Source organism: Candoia aspera, chromosome 3 (assembly GCF_035149785.1).
Source record: "Candoia aspera isolate rCanAsp1 chromosome 3, rCanAsp1.hap2, whole genome shotgun sequence".
Classification (NCBI taxonomy): Eukaryota; Metazoa; Chordata; class Lepidosauria; order Squamata; family Boidae; genus Candoia; species Candoia aspera.
Genome location: NC_086155.1, coordinates 163415742 through 163431474, shown reverse-complemented (window position 1 = coordinate 163431474; position 15733 = coordinate 163415742). Strand labels below are relative to the sequence as shown.

At 34.2% G+C, this 15733-nt stretch overlaps 1 protein-coding gene across 4 annotated transcripts in view; it reads left to right on the top strand.

Annotated features, from left to right (window-relative positions):
- KCTD1 (potassium channel tetramerization domain containing 1) overlaps positions 1 to 13646 on the top strand; it is a 68501-nt gene extending 54855 nt beyond the window's left edge. For all 4 annotated transcript variants that reach the window (XM_063299218.1, XM_063299219.1, XM_063299216.1 and 1 more), the window contains exons 3-5: positions 996 to 1140; positions 8243 to 8548; positions 12790 to 13646. In XM_063299218.1, the coding sequence (XP_063155288.1) occupies positions 996 to 1140; positions 8243 to 8548; positions 12790 to 12948 (610 nt within the window). In that variant the 3' untranslated portion in view covers positions 12949 to 13646. The remainder of the gene's footprint in view (positions 1 to 995; positions 1141 to 8242; positions 8549 to 12789) is intronic.
- Positions 13647 to 15733: the final 2087 nt, after the last annotated feature.

Below are 15733 nucleotides of genomic sequence, written 5' to 3'. Positions count from 1 at the left end.
AGCTATTTACTGTGATCTCTATATCTTTTTATTTGTTAATTACAGTTAAGTCAGACCTCGGCAGTTTATATGTGAAATTAAGTTCTTTTGCCCCAGTGTACATCACTTTATATTTACTTAAATTGAACTACATTTGCCGTTTGCTTAATCTTTCACCATTGTATCAGTATCCTTCACAATTACTTTTGTATTTTAGCTCCCTCAATATTAGTATCAGTCACAAACTTGGCCAAACTCACTCATCCCCAAGTCAAGGTAATTTATAACAAGTTAAAAGCCACCAGTTCCAATATGAATACTTGGGGGACTCCACTTCTTATTCCTTTCCACTGAGATCTGATTGATTGATTGATTATGTGCCATCAAGTTGTTTTTGACTCCTAGCAATCACGTAGATTTTCTATGACAATTTATCCACTGAGATAATTGCCCATTTATTCCTATTCTTTGCTAACAGTTAGTGATCCATAAAGGGACATGTTCTCTTACGTTGTGACAATTTACTCAAGAGCCTTTGATTAGGAACTTTTTTGTCAAATTTGAAGAATGAAAAATTTAAATATTTTGAATATAACAAAAATAATTTCAGGTTTTAAATTCTTGGACTATTTAGATGCAGAGAAGGCCATTTTAATCTCTGTCCTGAAGGTTATGTTGTAAGTTATTTTAACTAAAGGAAATGGGTAAGGGTCCTTATAACTTGATAGGCCTTCATCTGGTATTAGGGAATGTTTTATAGTACAATCCTAGTACAATCCTATGCATGTTTCCCCAAAACAAAACCCTCACTTAGATTGGTTTATTCCCAGATCAGCCTTAAGAAGCTATAGAAATGGAGATGATATCCTTTTTCCTCTGTTTTCATTGTAACTAGCTAACTAGACAATGCAAAACTATGAAATCAAGCCATTAGGATGATAGGATTTATTTCCTACTAATGGCTATGTATGCTGATGGCAAATTCATGCTGGTTTTGATTTTTCTTTTATTTTCAGAATTGGGAGGCTATTTGATGGCACAGAGCCAATTGTTTTGGATAGCCTGAAGCAGCACTACTTCATCGACAGAGATGGCCAAATGTTCAGATATATTTTGAATTTTCTACGAACTTCAAAACTACTCATACCGGATGATTTCAAGGTGAAAATGTATTTATTGTCATCTTCTTCATAATAATGGAAGGATTATGAGGAAATTGTTTGAGTAACAGCAGTTAACAATTGTAGAACACTTGAGGAATAACTGCTTTGGTTGGTTCTGGCAAATAATAGATCATTAAAATGAATATTTGAAGTTAACAAAGCAAAATTCAGCTTCTAATCTGAAAAGAATGGTTGTGCCAAATTTTTACCTGGTTTTGGGTGGCTGTGCCTCAGCCCAAACATGCCTGTTTCAGAAGTTTTGGTCTGTCCACAAAATGAAACAGGGCTATTTTTCTCCGAGTGCAGAACAAGATGGGATTGTTTAGTTTGGAGTACATTCAGCTGGAGGTAGTGGAGAAAAATCCAGGATATTGGCAGCTGAGGTGAGGAAAGGAAAGGCAAAGGAAGGCAAGGTGCTAAGAACGGGGGCAGGGGGTGCTGCGCTTGAACATTGGCAGCATGAGGAGATGGAAGAAAGGCACTAGGAAGGTGCAGGAAGAGGGCAGACTAGTGGCATATGCTGTGCTGGGAACTGGAGGGCAGAGAGAGGGTGACATATGCCAGCCTATCTGATCTGGATTTCATTTTGCCAAAAGCTGAAGCAACCAAAACATTCTTCTGCTCAACCTGTGCTGGCCAAAACATTTCAGCAAAACCTCTGGAAGGTGATGGTTTCTGGTTTTGAAGGAAAACGTTTTTTCCCTCCTAGTGTATATCTTACACAAAAATCAAATTTACATAGTGAATGTAAAGTACGTTAATACTTTTTGTAAGAACTGACAGCATCAGTCCCAATATTGACCCAACTCATGCACAATTGGAATATGCAGAATTCAGATTTCTTGAGAACAAGTGTACAGAACAGAAGAAAGCTGCGATTAAAAGATTCCCGCCTAAACTCACTCATTAAAACTTTCCAATGCCCCACTCCCCCCTCCTGTCTCTTTCTCACCCAACCTCTAACAGTCAGCCATACCGGCCGCAGATGCCTCTGGCAGCATGACCTTGACTCCCCCCTTTCCAGCCCAAACAACAGTGATTCACACTCCTTGCAGTTCCCCCCTCCCATCTTTCTCCTTGACATACGTTGATCCATCATTGCAGGCAAACACGATCAGAAGAATCAACAATCCTTTGATTGTGGAATCTGACACTTTTAAAATTAAAATGCATTAGATCTCCTGCCATCTCTTGATTGGCTGATTTCAAGCATGAAGGCTCGTAAGCAGCCATGTTACCCGCTGCATGTTGCGTGTCTTTATAAGTTTTCAAATTTAATACTCTACCCCAAATCCCCAAATGTCCTCAGTGATAATCTTTTGCTAACCATGTTTTCTTTGGAAGCTTACCAAGAATTTCAGTGCCAATAATCATCAAAAATGATTAGGATGCTGAATTTAGACCTGGAAAGTTTAGGGTGATTAGCCTAACCTACTTCACACGGTGGTTAGGGGAAAAAATGTGTACCACCTTGAACTTAAAGAGAATAGATGGGATATAATGCAATAAACAAAAAGAGCTGTACTTTATATAACTTTTGGTTCTTTCATGCCATTAGTCATATAGGGCTTCTCTTCTATTTTGCCTGTGATTGTGAGACAGCAACTTATAAAGAAGTGGTTAAATTTACTTTCCCACGACTTTATCCAAGCCTTCCAAATCTGCTGTCCTTTTAATATTTTGGGCTTCAACTACTACACCAAACTGGCTCTCCTCAATTAGTAATTTGCTCTACTATTAAACTCAACTTACCATCAGATTTTTTAAAAATAAGCTTTAGCTTTATTTCTAGCTAGGACTTTTAAGCATCTTACATTTTGATATATAAAATTAAAATCTACTGTATTGGACTCATAAGCATTTCATACTATTTCAAAAAATGTTATACTATTTAAATGGGAATACTTCTAATTAATTCCTAAGAAATGTATCTTTTAATGTCAGTTAAATTCTATTCCAAGTATCTGGAATCTTTCAATGTAGAACTTTGGATTCTTGGACTGTGGTGAAAAAGGTGATTGTGTACTTACAAAATGCTTAAATCCCAAACATTAATTATTGGATTGAATGCTTTAATCCCAGACTCTAAAAGTGAAATTTGTCAACTCTCGTCCTTTGAAACACCTTTATATCAAAGGAGAGGAAGACTAGATAATATGATTCTTTATGTGTAGATTCAATTCATTATTTAAAACCTGAATCACGACTTTCAAAAACATTGAAGTTACATAATGTAAATAGTCTGAATATGTGTCTGCTTGTGTGTGTGTGTGTGTGTGTGTATATAAATCACATTTATATGATAATTACATAAAATGTATGTGTTGAGGTGTTTGAATTTCTATTTTGTTTAGTCAGTTCTTTTAATCCCCCCCTTTCTTAAGAATTTTTTTCCTTTTGTTTTTACTTCTGTAGGTAATTTAATATAGGATTGTTGTTACAGTTTCTGCTTACCATATACAGTAGCTTAGGTTTCTTTTTTAAAGTATATAGTTGTTTAATAATAATATATTTACATTGCTATATTGCTATTTAGTTTATATATATCAAATTACAAGCTACTAATGGTTGTTTTAAAGATTTATTAATTATAATGGCTCTGAAATTTAATAAAACTTTAAAAATATACCTTTTAAAAATATAAAACCTAGTGTATTTTTGAGATCTCTATTCTGTTACATTATCTCTGACATTGGAATGCCATCAGGGTTAATTTTTCCCTGTTCTTTATTTAATCACATCTTTATAAGGTGTGCCCGAATGCATTAAGATGAAATTTGTTTGCATTCAAATCAGATGGGGGAGGTACCATGAAAAGAAGTGAAGAATATTGTGCAATGTTTTTATTCCTGTTGCTTAAGGGCCATATTTTTAAAAAGGGGGTTGCATGTACCGAGGTTAAAAAACAAGCTCCAGGTTACATCTGATTCTACTTCTTTACTCAGTAGGAAAGTCTAAAATATATTTGACTGATGAAATGAGACCAAGCTCTAGTCACAGATCTAAACTGCAATGTTTACAGAATCCCTTAGTACTGACTTGCCTTTCACAAGAATTCTTATGGCATTCTATCCTAAATGACACTTGGTATCTGGAAAGAACCTATTCACGGATATGTCCTTCTGAGATTAGCATCTGTTTTTTGTTTGTTTGTTTTTACCTACCTCTAATGTTTTTCTTTCCTTGAGGCAGGTCAGTCATTTAAAAAGTAAATATATTCTCTTGTTAACAATTCATGTTTATTTTCATGTGGGCAAAGTAGAAATGAAACTACAGTTTCAGTGTATGATGAGGATGAATTTGCTACTACTTCCATTTTGATATATAAAACAATTAAAGCCAGTTTTGAAAAGATAACTAATCTTCTGTAAGATTTCAATATTGGGATTAATGAGGGGATGAGTTTGGCAACTATTGCTGTTGTTAACATTTTTAAAAAACTGAAGTTTTTAAAAAGTGGAAATCAGAGATGAAATAAACAAACATTGTGTTACAGTTTCCTCAGTGTGGATACTCTCACTTCTCATATTATTTTCTTCTCTGTACTTATTTTATTCATTTCTTTCTGTATTTTTTTAATCTAGGGAAAATGGGTGATGATTGAGTATATAGTCCTCAGTATATTTGTCTGTTTTCCTTTTCTCTCTTTTTAGTTTGCTTTCTTGTTAGCCTCTTGGAGTTACATTCCTCATTTGCCTTTCTCTTTGCACTGGGTTGCTGCTGGAATCTGAAACAAAAAATGTACACTCAGATTAATGCTTTGTAGTGTATGGGCCAAACTATATAAACTTTTGCTTTGAACATCATTTTATTTGCTTCTAAAAGTTATTTTTTCCTGTTGTCACCTCTGCCTCTACATAATCCTTGCTTTGCTTGTTTGAACCCTGGCTCTATCTCCTGATAGGCATCCACTCCTACTCAATAACAGTAAATAATTGCTAAGTAGACAATATGCAGAGAGCATTAGTTGCATTTGCTGATGACCACTGGCAGAACTGGGATGGGGATGGTGCCTCCATCATAGTGTTCCTTCACCTATTAGTGGCTCTCAGTACTATCAATCAGAGTATCCTGGACCAGCTGTGGGGATTGGGAGTAGGGAGCACTATTCTGCAGTGATTCTCCTCCTTTCTCTGTGGTCAGTTCCAGTTGGTGTTGATGGGAGGTAACATAAAGCCTTTGGCCCCTCATTTTTTAGGTGCCATAGGGCTTGAAGCTCTCACTCCTTTTGTTTAACATCTACGTGAAACTACTGGGTGAGATTATCCATTGGTTTGAAGTCAGGTATCCTCATTTTTTATAAGAACTTTATTAAGTTTAAAGCAAAGATAAAAACGACAAAAAAGCAAAAAACTACAAAGAGAAAAATAAAAAAGTGAGAAACACAATTTTTTTTTAAAGATTACATAAGTGACTTCCAAATTTATAGAACAAGAATATATAGCAATTTCCATAATAATCCCTTACTCTATATCAAACCAAGATCACATTATATCTAGAAATATATCCATCAGCACAAGATATCCTCAGTATGTTGATGATGTCCAATTCTACATTTCAACCTTGGGCTATCCCAGTGATGCTGTCAAGGTCCTGTACCAGTGTATGGAGTATCTACAAGTCTAGAGGGGAGGAACAGACTATCCTGACAAGACCAAGTGGCTGCATATATTTGGGCCTTCCAGTTCTGTGGCTTCTGTCTTTAGCCTTTTTTAAAATTGGTTTTATTATATTATTATAAGACATAAGTAATACATTATATTATTTTGATACACTGGTATTTATATAGTATTGACTAGAGATTATTAACACTAATGTTTACATAACTTAGACCTTTAAAGATAGAAAAAAAGAAAAAGTTATATCAGCGTTAACTATGATTTGAAATGTTGGTGTTAATAAGCATAAAGTTGTTTAAATTTTACATCCAAAGCTAAATATAGCATTAATAAAAACTGCAAATTACATCAAAATATTTGTTGTACAATAAAGGTTTATGTCTTAAGCTGAATACTTAATACTAAGGTCTCCATTGTATTGTTACTTATTATTGTTTGTGCATGTTGAGAAAAAAAGAAAATCACAAAGCAAAATAGGCAACAACAACAAAAAGAAAGAACAGGAAAAATGGCTATTTGGTTTCTGTCTTTAGTCTGGGATGAGGTAGCACTTCCCCATTTGATATTGGTGCATAATCTGGGGGTCATTTTGTAGAGCAGGTGCAGCTGTGGCCAAGAGGGATTACACACAGATTCACTTAGTGAGCCAGTTGTGCCCATTCCTGGATCGGAAGGGCCTTCAGATAATCACATTCTAGTCACCTCACAGATGGACTATTGCAGTGTGCTGTACATGGGGCTACCCTTGAAGACCATTCAGAAGGTACACCTGGTCCAGAATGCAGCAGTGCAGGCAGTGGTAGACATGACATGATATGTCCACGTGATGTCACAACTCTGTGTGCTGCTCTGGTTACCACTGGCTTCCTGGTGTAATTCAAGGTGCTAGCCATGCTTATTTGAAGGACCGCCTAACTCTGGTAGTTTCTGCCTGTCTGGTAAGGTCAGGCAGATGGGGAGTGCATGTAAGTTTTAGCGTATGCTATAAATAATCTGTACAGATTCTTAGAAATCAGAAATTTAGAGATACGTTGTTAAAAAAATGATGATAGATAGTATGTTGTTAAATAGAGGTAATAGATACCTTCTTGAGCAATAATCTTCAGATTATTACAACACTATGCCTAAATAGTCTGCCTCAGAAGAGCATTACGTATTATACTGAAGTTTAGGTTTAGGTTCTTTGTAGTTTCCAGTTGTACAGCCTGTTAAATGTGTAAAGTTTAATATGCATATTCATGAACAGACATACAATACTGCTGCCAAACTGCTTAAAATTTGAAACCACAAATGCAGATCATAAAACTCAGTGTAAATTATTACACTTATTAAACTATTTACTATAATAAAAGTCTAATAGTGGATTAGTTGAATGACTAGTTCAACTTTTTAAAGTCTTTTTTAAGATACACCAAATGTATAGTATGTAAGTATTTTCTAATCTGGTTTACTTTTATTTGTGAGCTTCATTGAACTCAGTGGAATCTGTTTCTAGGCAGACCTGTATACATTTGTATGTGAGTAGCTTGCTTAGAATATCACACTGAGATACGGAAAAAAAAGTTGAGACCAAAAAAAAAAAGCCATCAAGAAAATGTATGGTCCCAAAACAGTGTTATTTTTAACCAATTTATGGCAGGTAACCAGGAGACTGAGGGTTCCAATCCTGCCTTAGGCATGAAAGCCGGCTGGGTGACCTTGGGCCAGTCGTGCGCTCTCAGCCCAACTCACCTCACAGGGTTGTTGTTGTGGGGAAAATAGGAGGAGGAAGGAGTATTAGGTATGTTTGCCGCCTTGAGTTATTTATAAAAAATAATAAAGGTGGATAGAAAATTAAAATAAATAAATAAATATTAGCAATTAATGTACTTTACTTTAATCTTCCAAACTGAGTCTCCAAGCTTGCTATCCACAACGTATCTCTAAGGTTTCACATGTATCCTTAATGATCTAGACTAGAGAATAGTTGTATGCGAACATGTATTCTATTTGCTCACACTTCCTTCTCTTTTCCAAGTATGCATTAAATACAGAACTCTATGGAAGACCTGTAAAAAAATCCACATAGTAATTACTGATGTTGTCATACTGTGTGGACTCTTCACTCCAATCCCATATTTTCTAATACATTTTCTCTTTGTATGATAAAATGTGAAGATAAAATGTATCTTCATAAGATAAAATACAATAAAATATGGGAAAAAATTGTTTGTGTGTGTGTGTAAGCTAATTCAGTGCAGTGAGTAATACATACCAAGTAAGTGCATTACACCTGGAAGAGAATAAAAACACAAAACAATACAGCAGCCTCCCTGTTTGTTTTAATGTGAAAAATCCATAAGTTCTTATTAGTTGAAAAATATGGAGATTTCCATTAATGTAGAGATCTTCATAAGCTGCTGAAATAAATAACTGTTCACATACTACATAATGAGAAATACGTTTTTTCCACTGTGGCTCTGAACATTATGTATCTTTCAGGATTACAGTTTGTTATATGAAGAAGCAAAGTATTTTCAGCTTCAGCCCATGCTAGGGGAAATGGAAAGATGGAAACAGGATCGGGAGACAGGCCGGTTTTCGAAATCTTGTGAGTGCTTGGTTGTACGTGTTGCTCCGGATCTTGGAGAAAGAATTACTTTAAGTGGAGATAAGTCTTTAATAGAAGAGGTTTTCCCAGAAATTGGTGACGTGATGTGCAATTCAGTCAATGCAGGTTGGAATCATGACTCAACACATGTCATCAGATTTCCTTTAAATGGATATTGTCATCTCAATTCAGTTCAGGTATGTAATCAATGTATTAGGTTTTTCTTTCTTTGTCTTTTTTTCGATCTGTATTCATAATAAAAGTTTAACCAAATTTAAGCAGGAATAGCTCCCTTATATATGACACATTACAGAGCAAGGCAGATTTAGACATTTGGCATATGGCTTCTAGGAAAAGAACTGAGATTAATTAAGAATAGATTAAAAGACTTTGAACAGATACAAGCAAAAATTTCCAATGTTTAATATTAAATATTAAAAATGTAGCATAAATATTTAGGTAGTGGTTAGGGAAAGATAATGGAAAGGAAGGGAGAATGTGTTACAAAAATTCCCCTCACAAAGTTTTTACTTTTGTTTTGCCTTTTGTATCTTTATTCTTTACTTTTTTGCACTCTTTAAGCTTATGCAATATAATTAAAAATGCATTCGTTTATGCACAAATAAATGGGTGAAAGAGTTTACACCATGAAGGGCCATTTATACAATGTAATGTAATCCCCTACTCAATGCAGGAATTAAAATTTAAAAATTTCAGACATATGGATGTCTAACCTCCTCTTGAACACACTTAGTGAAGGAGAGCCTATCATCTCTCTGAGTAATTTCATGTTAAACTGCCTGTCCTATTTTTTAACTATAAATCAGAATCAGCTTTCTTGTAACTTAAATACATTATTTCATGTTTTGCACTAAAACAAGAGAAAACAGGTCTTGATCTGTATGGCATTCTTTCAGCTATTCATATTCAGTTGCATTTCTCAAGGCTATAAATATCCTATTCCTTCAATCTTTCTTCATAGGACTTAGTTTCTAGTTTCCTTACCATTTTTTTCTGAACCTGTTTCAGTCCTGAATCTTTCTTAAAGTGTGTTACCCAGAAATGGACACTGTATTCAAGGTGGAGCTTGACCAGACAGGATTTTTTTACAAGTAACATTACCAAGCCATGTATTCCCAATGCTGACCATTTGAGTTTTGTTTCTTAACTGACATATATTGTACTTACCTCTATAAAATTTCATTCTGTTACTTTGATCCTATTTCTTTAATTTATCAAGATCATTTTGATTTTTTTCCTGTCTTTTAAAGCATTAGCTATCCCATCAATGTTTGTCATCTGCATTGTGATAAGCATTCCCTTCACCTCTTCATTTGTCATTAATAGAAAAGTAGCTGAAGAGTAGAGGATTCAGAGATAAACTTCATAGCACCCTACTTGATACCTCTTTCCAATTTGATGAGGAACTACTGATGAACATTCTTTGAGTATAATTTTGAGCTTACTTGTGAATCCACTTAAATGACATGCCATCTAGTCATACTTCATTAGTTTGCTTATCAACATGTCACAAGATAGTTTGCTGTGCTTTGCTGAACAAGATATTCTACAGAATTCTCACAGTCTGTTAAGGAAGATACCTGTTTTGTTTGTTTGTTTTTAAGATAAGGTTAGTTTGGGAAAACTAGTTCTTGAAAACCTCATGCTAACTTTTAAACATATCTAAAGAAGTCTTTTCTGTAGCTTTTAACTCCCTTTACTAACCTCAGCTCATTCCAAGCTTTCACTTTCCTAACACTTGTTCTACGGTTCCTAGTCACCTGTTTATACTTTTCTTTTGTAACCTAGCCCTCCTTCATTTTCTATATATGGTCTTTTTTCTTAGCTTATTTTCAGAAGGAAATGTACAATAAAAAAATTATGAGGCCTATCATTGGCTTGATCTATTTAAATTAAATTAATTTAAATTAATCTAATTAAATTAAATTTATGCTATCCATAATGCCCAAGCATGTCAAAAGTTCTGGTGACGTCTGCTTTCTCCTAAATAACCTCTGTGCACCAGAAATGCTGTATTTTCTTAAAACAGTAGAAATGCAACTCAAATTCAGCATTGCTGGGTTATCTAAATTCACTGCAGAATAATATCACAGAACCAAAGATTGCATCTCTGTTTTCTGACTTCTGCATAACTTCTTTTGTAGGCAATATTTTCCCCTCTATCCATTTTCTTGTTAAAGTGATGGATTTTGGAATAACTAGTATAATCACTGAGCCATTGAATACATGGAAGGAGCAAGGCCATACTCCTGTCCCCAATTATTTGCTCAATCAACACAAATTTCAGTTGGGTCCTCACCTGTAACTCCACAGGTTTCAAGGCTGAAAATAGCTACATTAGGTAATTGAGCATGCAAATGCATCTAAGAACAGTTTCTAGAGTTCTTGAAAAACCAGAAGTGTGTGAGTTCTAGTCCCACCTTAGGCATGAAAGCCACCTGGGTGACCTTGGGTCAGGCACTCTCTTTCAGCCCAACTCACCTCACAGGGTTGCTGCTGTGGGGAAAATAGGAGGAGGGAGGAGTATTAGGTATGTTTGCTGCCTTGAGTGATTTATAAAAATAATAAAGGCGGGATAAAAATAAAATAAAATAAATAATACCATATTTTCCCCCATGTGGAGGATAACGTTTCCATTTTATGATATAAAATGTTCAGTGCAAACCTGTTCATAAAAATCAAACAGCTTAAGCAATTCAGCATATAGAAAGCAAGCCATTGATTTGAACAGCTGGTGGAATTTCTGTAAATTCTCTACACTCTAGGATGCCACATATAAGATCTGTTTTGAACAACACTGAGAGTTCAAGAGTACATGCCACCTTTTTATTTTACTATATTATTATTATTAATAATAATAAATAATTTTATTAAATTTATATGCCACCTAACTCCAAGCGACTCTGAGTGGTTTACATTGTTAAAACATTAAAAACAAAGAACAATAGAAAAATACCCACAAAACAGCACAAAACAAAATAACAATGATGGCAAAGAAAATAAATCCAGGGGGGAACAGAAAGGAAGAAAGGGGCATCAGTCATCCTCTCCAAAGGCCTGGATGATATTATTATGGATGATCACACAGCCAGCCAGATGTTTAGACTGGATTTGGCATTTTTCTCCACCTATCGAGTTCTTCCCAAGGACCTGGGATAGGCAGGTGTTGTTTAATAATATTAAAGGATGTAAGCTGTTCAAAGTAATGATTATTATTATTATAAATATATTTTGATATGAGTATCTGTATTATTTAGATAATATGTATCTTTTAGATATAGGATCCCAAAGTGGCTTACAACATAAGATTAAAAACTAATAAAATACATAAATCACAATATTTCAAGAGTAGATTTGCTTAGAAACTATTTCAGTATTTCAACCTATATGCCCATAATCGTATCTGCTCAGGTTCACCAGCCAAACATGAACACTCCTGGCTATAGCATTGGAGCTATCTTGTCATCCAAGTGAGTTAAAAGACCACACCCAGATAACAGATAAAACTCTTCAAGGAGAAGGTAGCCTCATTTAGATTATATGTATTAGTCCAAGATCAACTTTCCTGCTGACCAATGGCATTTCTGTCTTGTATGGATTAAATGCTAGTATATTTGCTCAACAACTATTCAGGCCTCTACATCCTTAGATGTTAGCTAGAAAAAATAAATGTGTAACTAGGCATGTTCTAAACATGGCCTGCTTCATTTATGCTAAGCCCAAAACAAACAAACAAACAGGCCACACTATAGCATGGCATGAAAATAGCAACTCCTTTGACTATCCCAGGCATAGGAGTCAGAGAGTTAGTTAGTTAGTGGTATGGATATTATTTGTCTAGATTGATTTGGCTCCTAGTCTGTTGTTTGTTTTATATTAAGTTGTACTATTTTTAAATGTTGTGATATGAGTGGCTATATAAATTGACAATAGTTATAGATATATTTATGAAGTCAACCAATGTGTTTTTATTTTGTAATTAAGCAAACTGGGTTTTAAAAAATCTGATCTTAATACTCATTTGACCAATTTATCTGTCAATCTGTCTTTGAACACTTATGGTAAAAACTACAGGCCAGGGATTACCTTTTTCAAAATGGAGCTAAAATAGTCAAGTATCTCAAGAAAGCTAAAATTATTTATCATAAATTGTTTACTGTAAATAAAACAATATTGCATGATGTATGTGAATACTTTGGTTAAAAATAAGGCTAAGGCATAATTGCCCTATGTTTCTTATCTTCTGTTAGAATTCAGGGATAATCATATAGTCATAAGGATGATTATTGTATCAGGCTTTGAGTACCAGCTGTAGAGAAGCATTTCAGAGATACATTTTAATAATGATGGAACTGGAATGAATATGATTGCTGAATTGCATTTTTGTACTTACACAGCTTCTTATTCTGTTTTGTAGGTACTTGAGAGATTGCAACAAAGAGGGTTTGAAATTGTTGGCTCATGTGGAGGAGGAGTAGACTCTTCCCAATTCAGTGAATATGTACTTAAGCGAGAACTCAGAAGGACATCTCGTTCATCCTCTGTCATTCGAATAAAGCAAGAACCTCTGGACTAAGGACACTTTTTCTTATGCAACAAAAGGGGAACCTTTTTCATGTGCAGTTGGGACACCAAAACAGCTTTAGAATGAAAAGTTGAATAAAGACATGTTTATATCAAATATAGAGACCATGCTTGTATTCGAATGGGAGCATTTGGAATAGTAATAATAACTTCAAGGTGTAAAATATGTATATGTGAAACATTACATTTGCAAAAGAAAATAAAAATGGGTAAGTGAGGTTGGTGCTGTGATGGCCATTAAGTCTCCTGGGCCTTAGTAAGGCCTTATTGACAGTGAAGAAGCCATTGCCATTACTGGAAGCTAACATCTCTTTTCCATTTTCCATTGTTAAATGGCAATCTGCTTTTCAGTGTATACACCTTGAATCAAGTTTACAGATGTCTGCTTTGGAGGTGACTTAACACAACTCCAGAAGAGTTTCTTCATTGCAAAAGAAAAGGTCAGAAACAATTTAAAATGTAGCTTGTACAGAAGTCATACACTTCTGTCCACCTGACAGATGTGAACATTTTTTCCCTCTCTCTCTAAAATTTAAAGGATCTAGAATTTTTTATTATGTAGTAGAGTGGCCCTGGTTTGAGTCTAGTGAATTCAAAAGTGTTTTTTTTAACTTGATAATATATGAAGTACAATAAATTTTCTTAAAATGAACTATTAAAATCAACACTGAACAACAAAATAAGGTAATTTTTTTTAAAAAAATAGCTTTTAACTCACTTTGTTATGAATTTTATGCATTTACAGGCTGCAATACCATACACACTTACCTGAGAATCAGTCTTTCTGATCTCAGTAGATACGTATAGAATTGCACTGTAAGCAGTGATGAATTCTGTTCCGAAAAAAATATGAAGGCATGAGGAAGTTAGTAAAAAAAAAAAAGTGATATACTCTAATCCATTGTAGCAAAAAAAACAAAAAAACCTGTTGCACCTTATAGTGCTACTTTCTCTTCTTAACTGATTTTTTAGCCTTGTTTGAAAAGGTGGTTGTATGGTAAAATCCCAATGCTAGTCATAGAATTTTGTAGAACTTTTTTTAAAGACTTGGTAAAGCAATTAATTGGAGATTTACAGAACTACTTTAACTATGCCTAACATCTCTGCTTGGTATAGCTTCATTAGGGTTTTTAGATTTATCCTTTTAAGTCTTACATTCATTTTTTTTCTTACAAAGTATGCTTCCTTTCTGCATTGTTTTGGCTTTCTCAAAAAGGGAAAGATCCCTACCACCACCACCACCAGTTACTGGGACTTAATTCATTTTGTGTTAATTCAGTAAACTGCTTCCATGCTGTTGCCAAGAAAATTATGTGGACATGTTCACTGAGTTACCAGGAGTCAAGTTTAACTCAAAGGGGGATACACATTTTTATTATTTTGGTATTCGTGAACTCATCTATGCGCAATCTACAATTTTACTAAAACAAGAAATCCCATATTGTCTGGACCTGTAGGAATGATTATTGTCTGTTGACTCTTTTTCCCAATACAATGGAAAATTACTGAGAAAATTTAACTTTATTAGTAGGCAAAATATGTTCTGCATTATAGTATTGGGATATGTTGCAGTTGGGACTTCTGTTACTTTATCATCTTTTTTTTTTCTTTACCTATTTTTTAATGTGAAGTTTGGGAAAAAACTGAATGTCTTTTTTGAAAAAAACAAGAATGGAAAGATGGGAGTATGAATAAATTTGTAAAAGTAAAAAATTACCGCATTGCTTCTTTTAAGTTGGTCTTAATAAGACTTTTACGTTACCTGTTTTTAAGACCCTCTCCCAAGGACCAACACAGTTGCCTTTTTTAGTTCAAGTTATGCTAATAAAATTGCCTTTTTTCCCCAAGTAATACTAACTGTCTCAGTGGGTTTGGACTACTCTCAAAAGAGATTGCAAATTATATTACAGAAGTCCCAAACTGTTCAGAAAATGATGCTTTGCTTGCCTACTACCAACTATTCCAGTATCCTTTCCCACAAAGTATATTTCTATATGCAATCTAACGCTATTAACACTTCTGTTCTTTTTGGTGATTCTTTACTGGGAAAAATTTGAATTCAGAGCTTCAAGTAGAAAGAATCCATCTAATATAGCTCTTACCAGTGAAGGCTAAAGGCATTACCCTGAGGGTTTTTTTTTTTAATGTGAAATAACCTAATTACATACTTCCCTTAAGTACATATCAAGAAACAGCTAGGAGAATAAATCCCTAAAATATGTTGATGGACAAAAGCGATCTTGTGCTACCCCAGAAATGTAAGCTTGTAAAATTAAATATAATTTCATTTATCCAATGTGATATGTATCATAAGCAGTTAAGGTAAAAATGCTGGATAAGATGAAAAATAATATTAACACAGTTTCATTGAGAAGGTAGACTGAATTTGTGGTTTCAAATCTGTAAATTTGGACAATAGCAGTAATATTGTATTGCTGAATTTGGATTATTGTTAACTGATTGTTTTTCCATTTAATGGAAATTAATCTTAATGGATGTGCATTTTTATCTTATTTTGCACTATGGTAAAACAGAAGGAACAGAAAAGCTGGAAAAATCTACCTTTTCAGTCTTGATCAGTAGAAAAATCTACAAACATATAAGAAAAATAAAATTTAACAGCACTATCCGTACTTATATTTAATATTATACAATTCCCCCCATTTATTTTAAAAATGGGTCCAGACATTGAATTTTAAGAGTGAGATGATGAGAAATGGTTTCTTGTTCTATATGTGGCATACTTCATAAGAGTCAATAGGCTTTACATGGTTAAA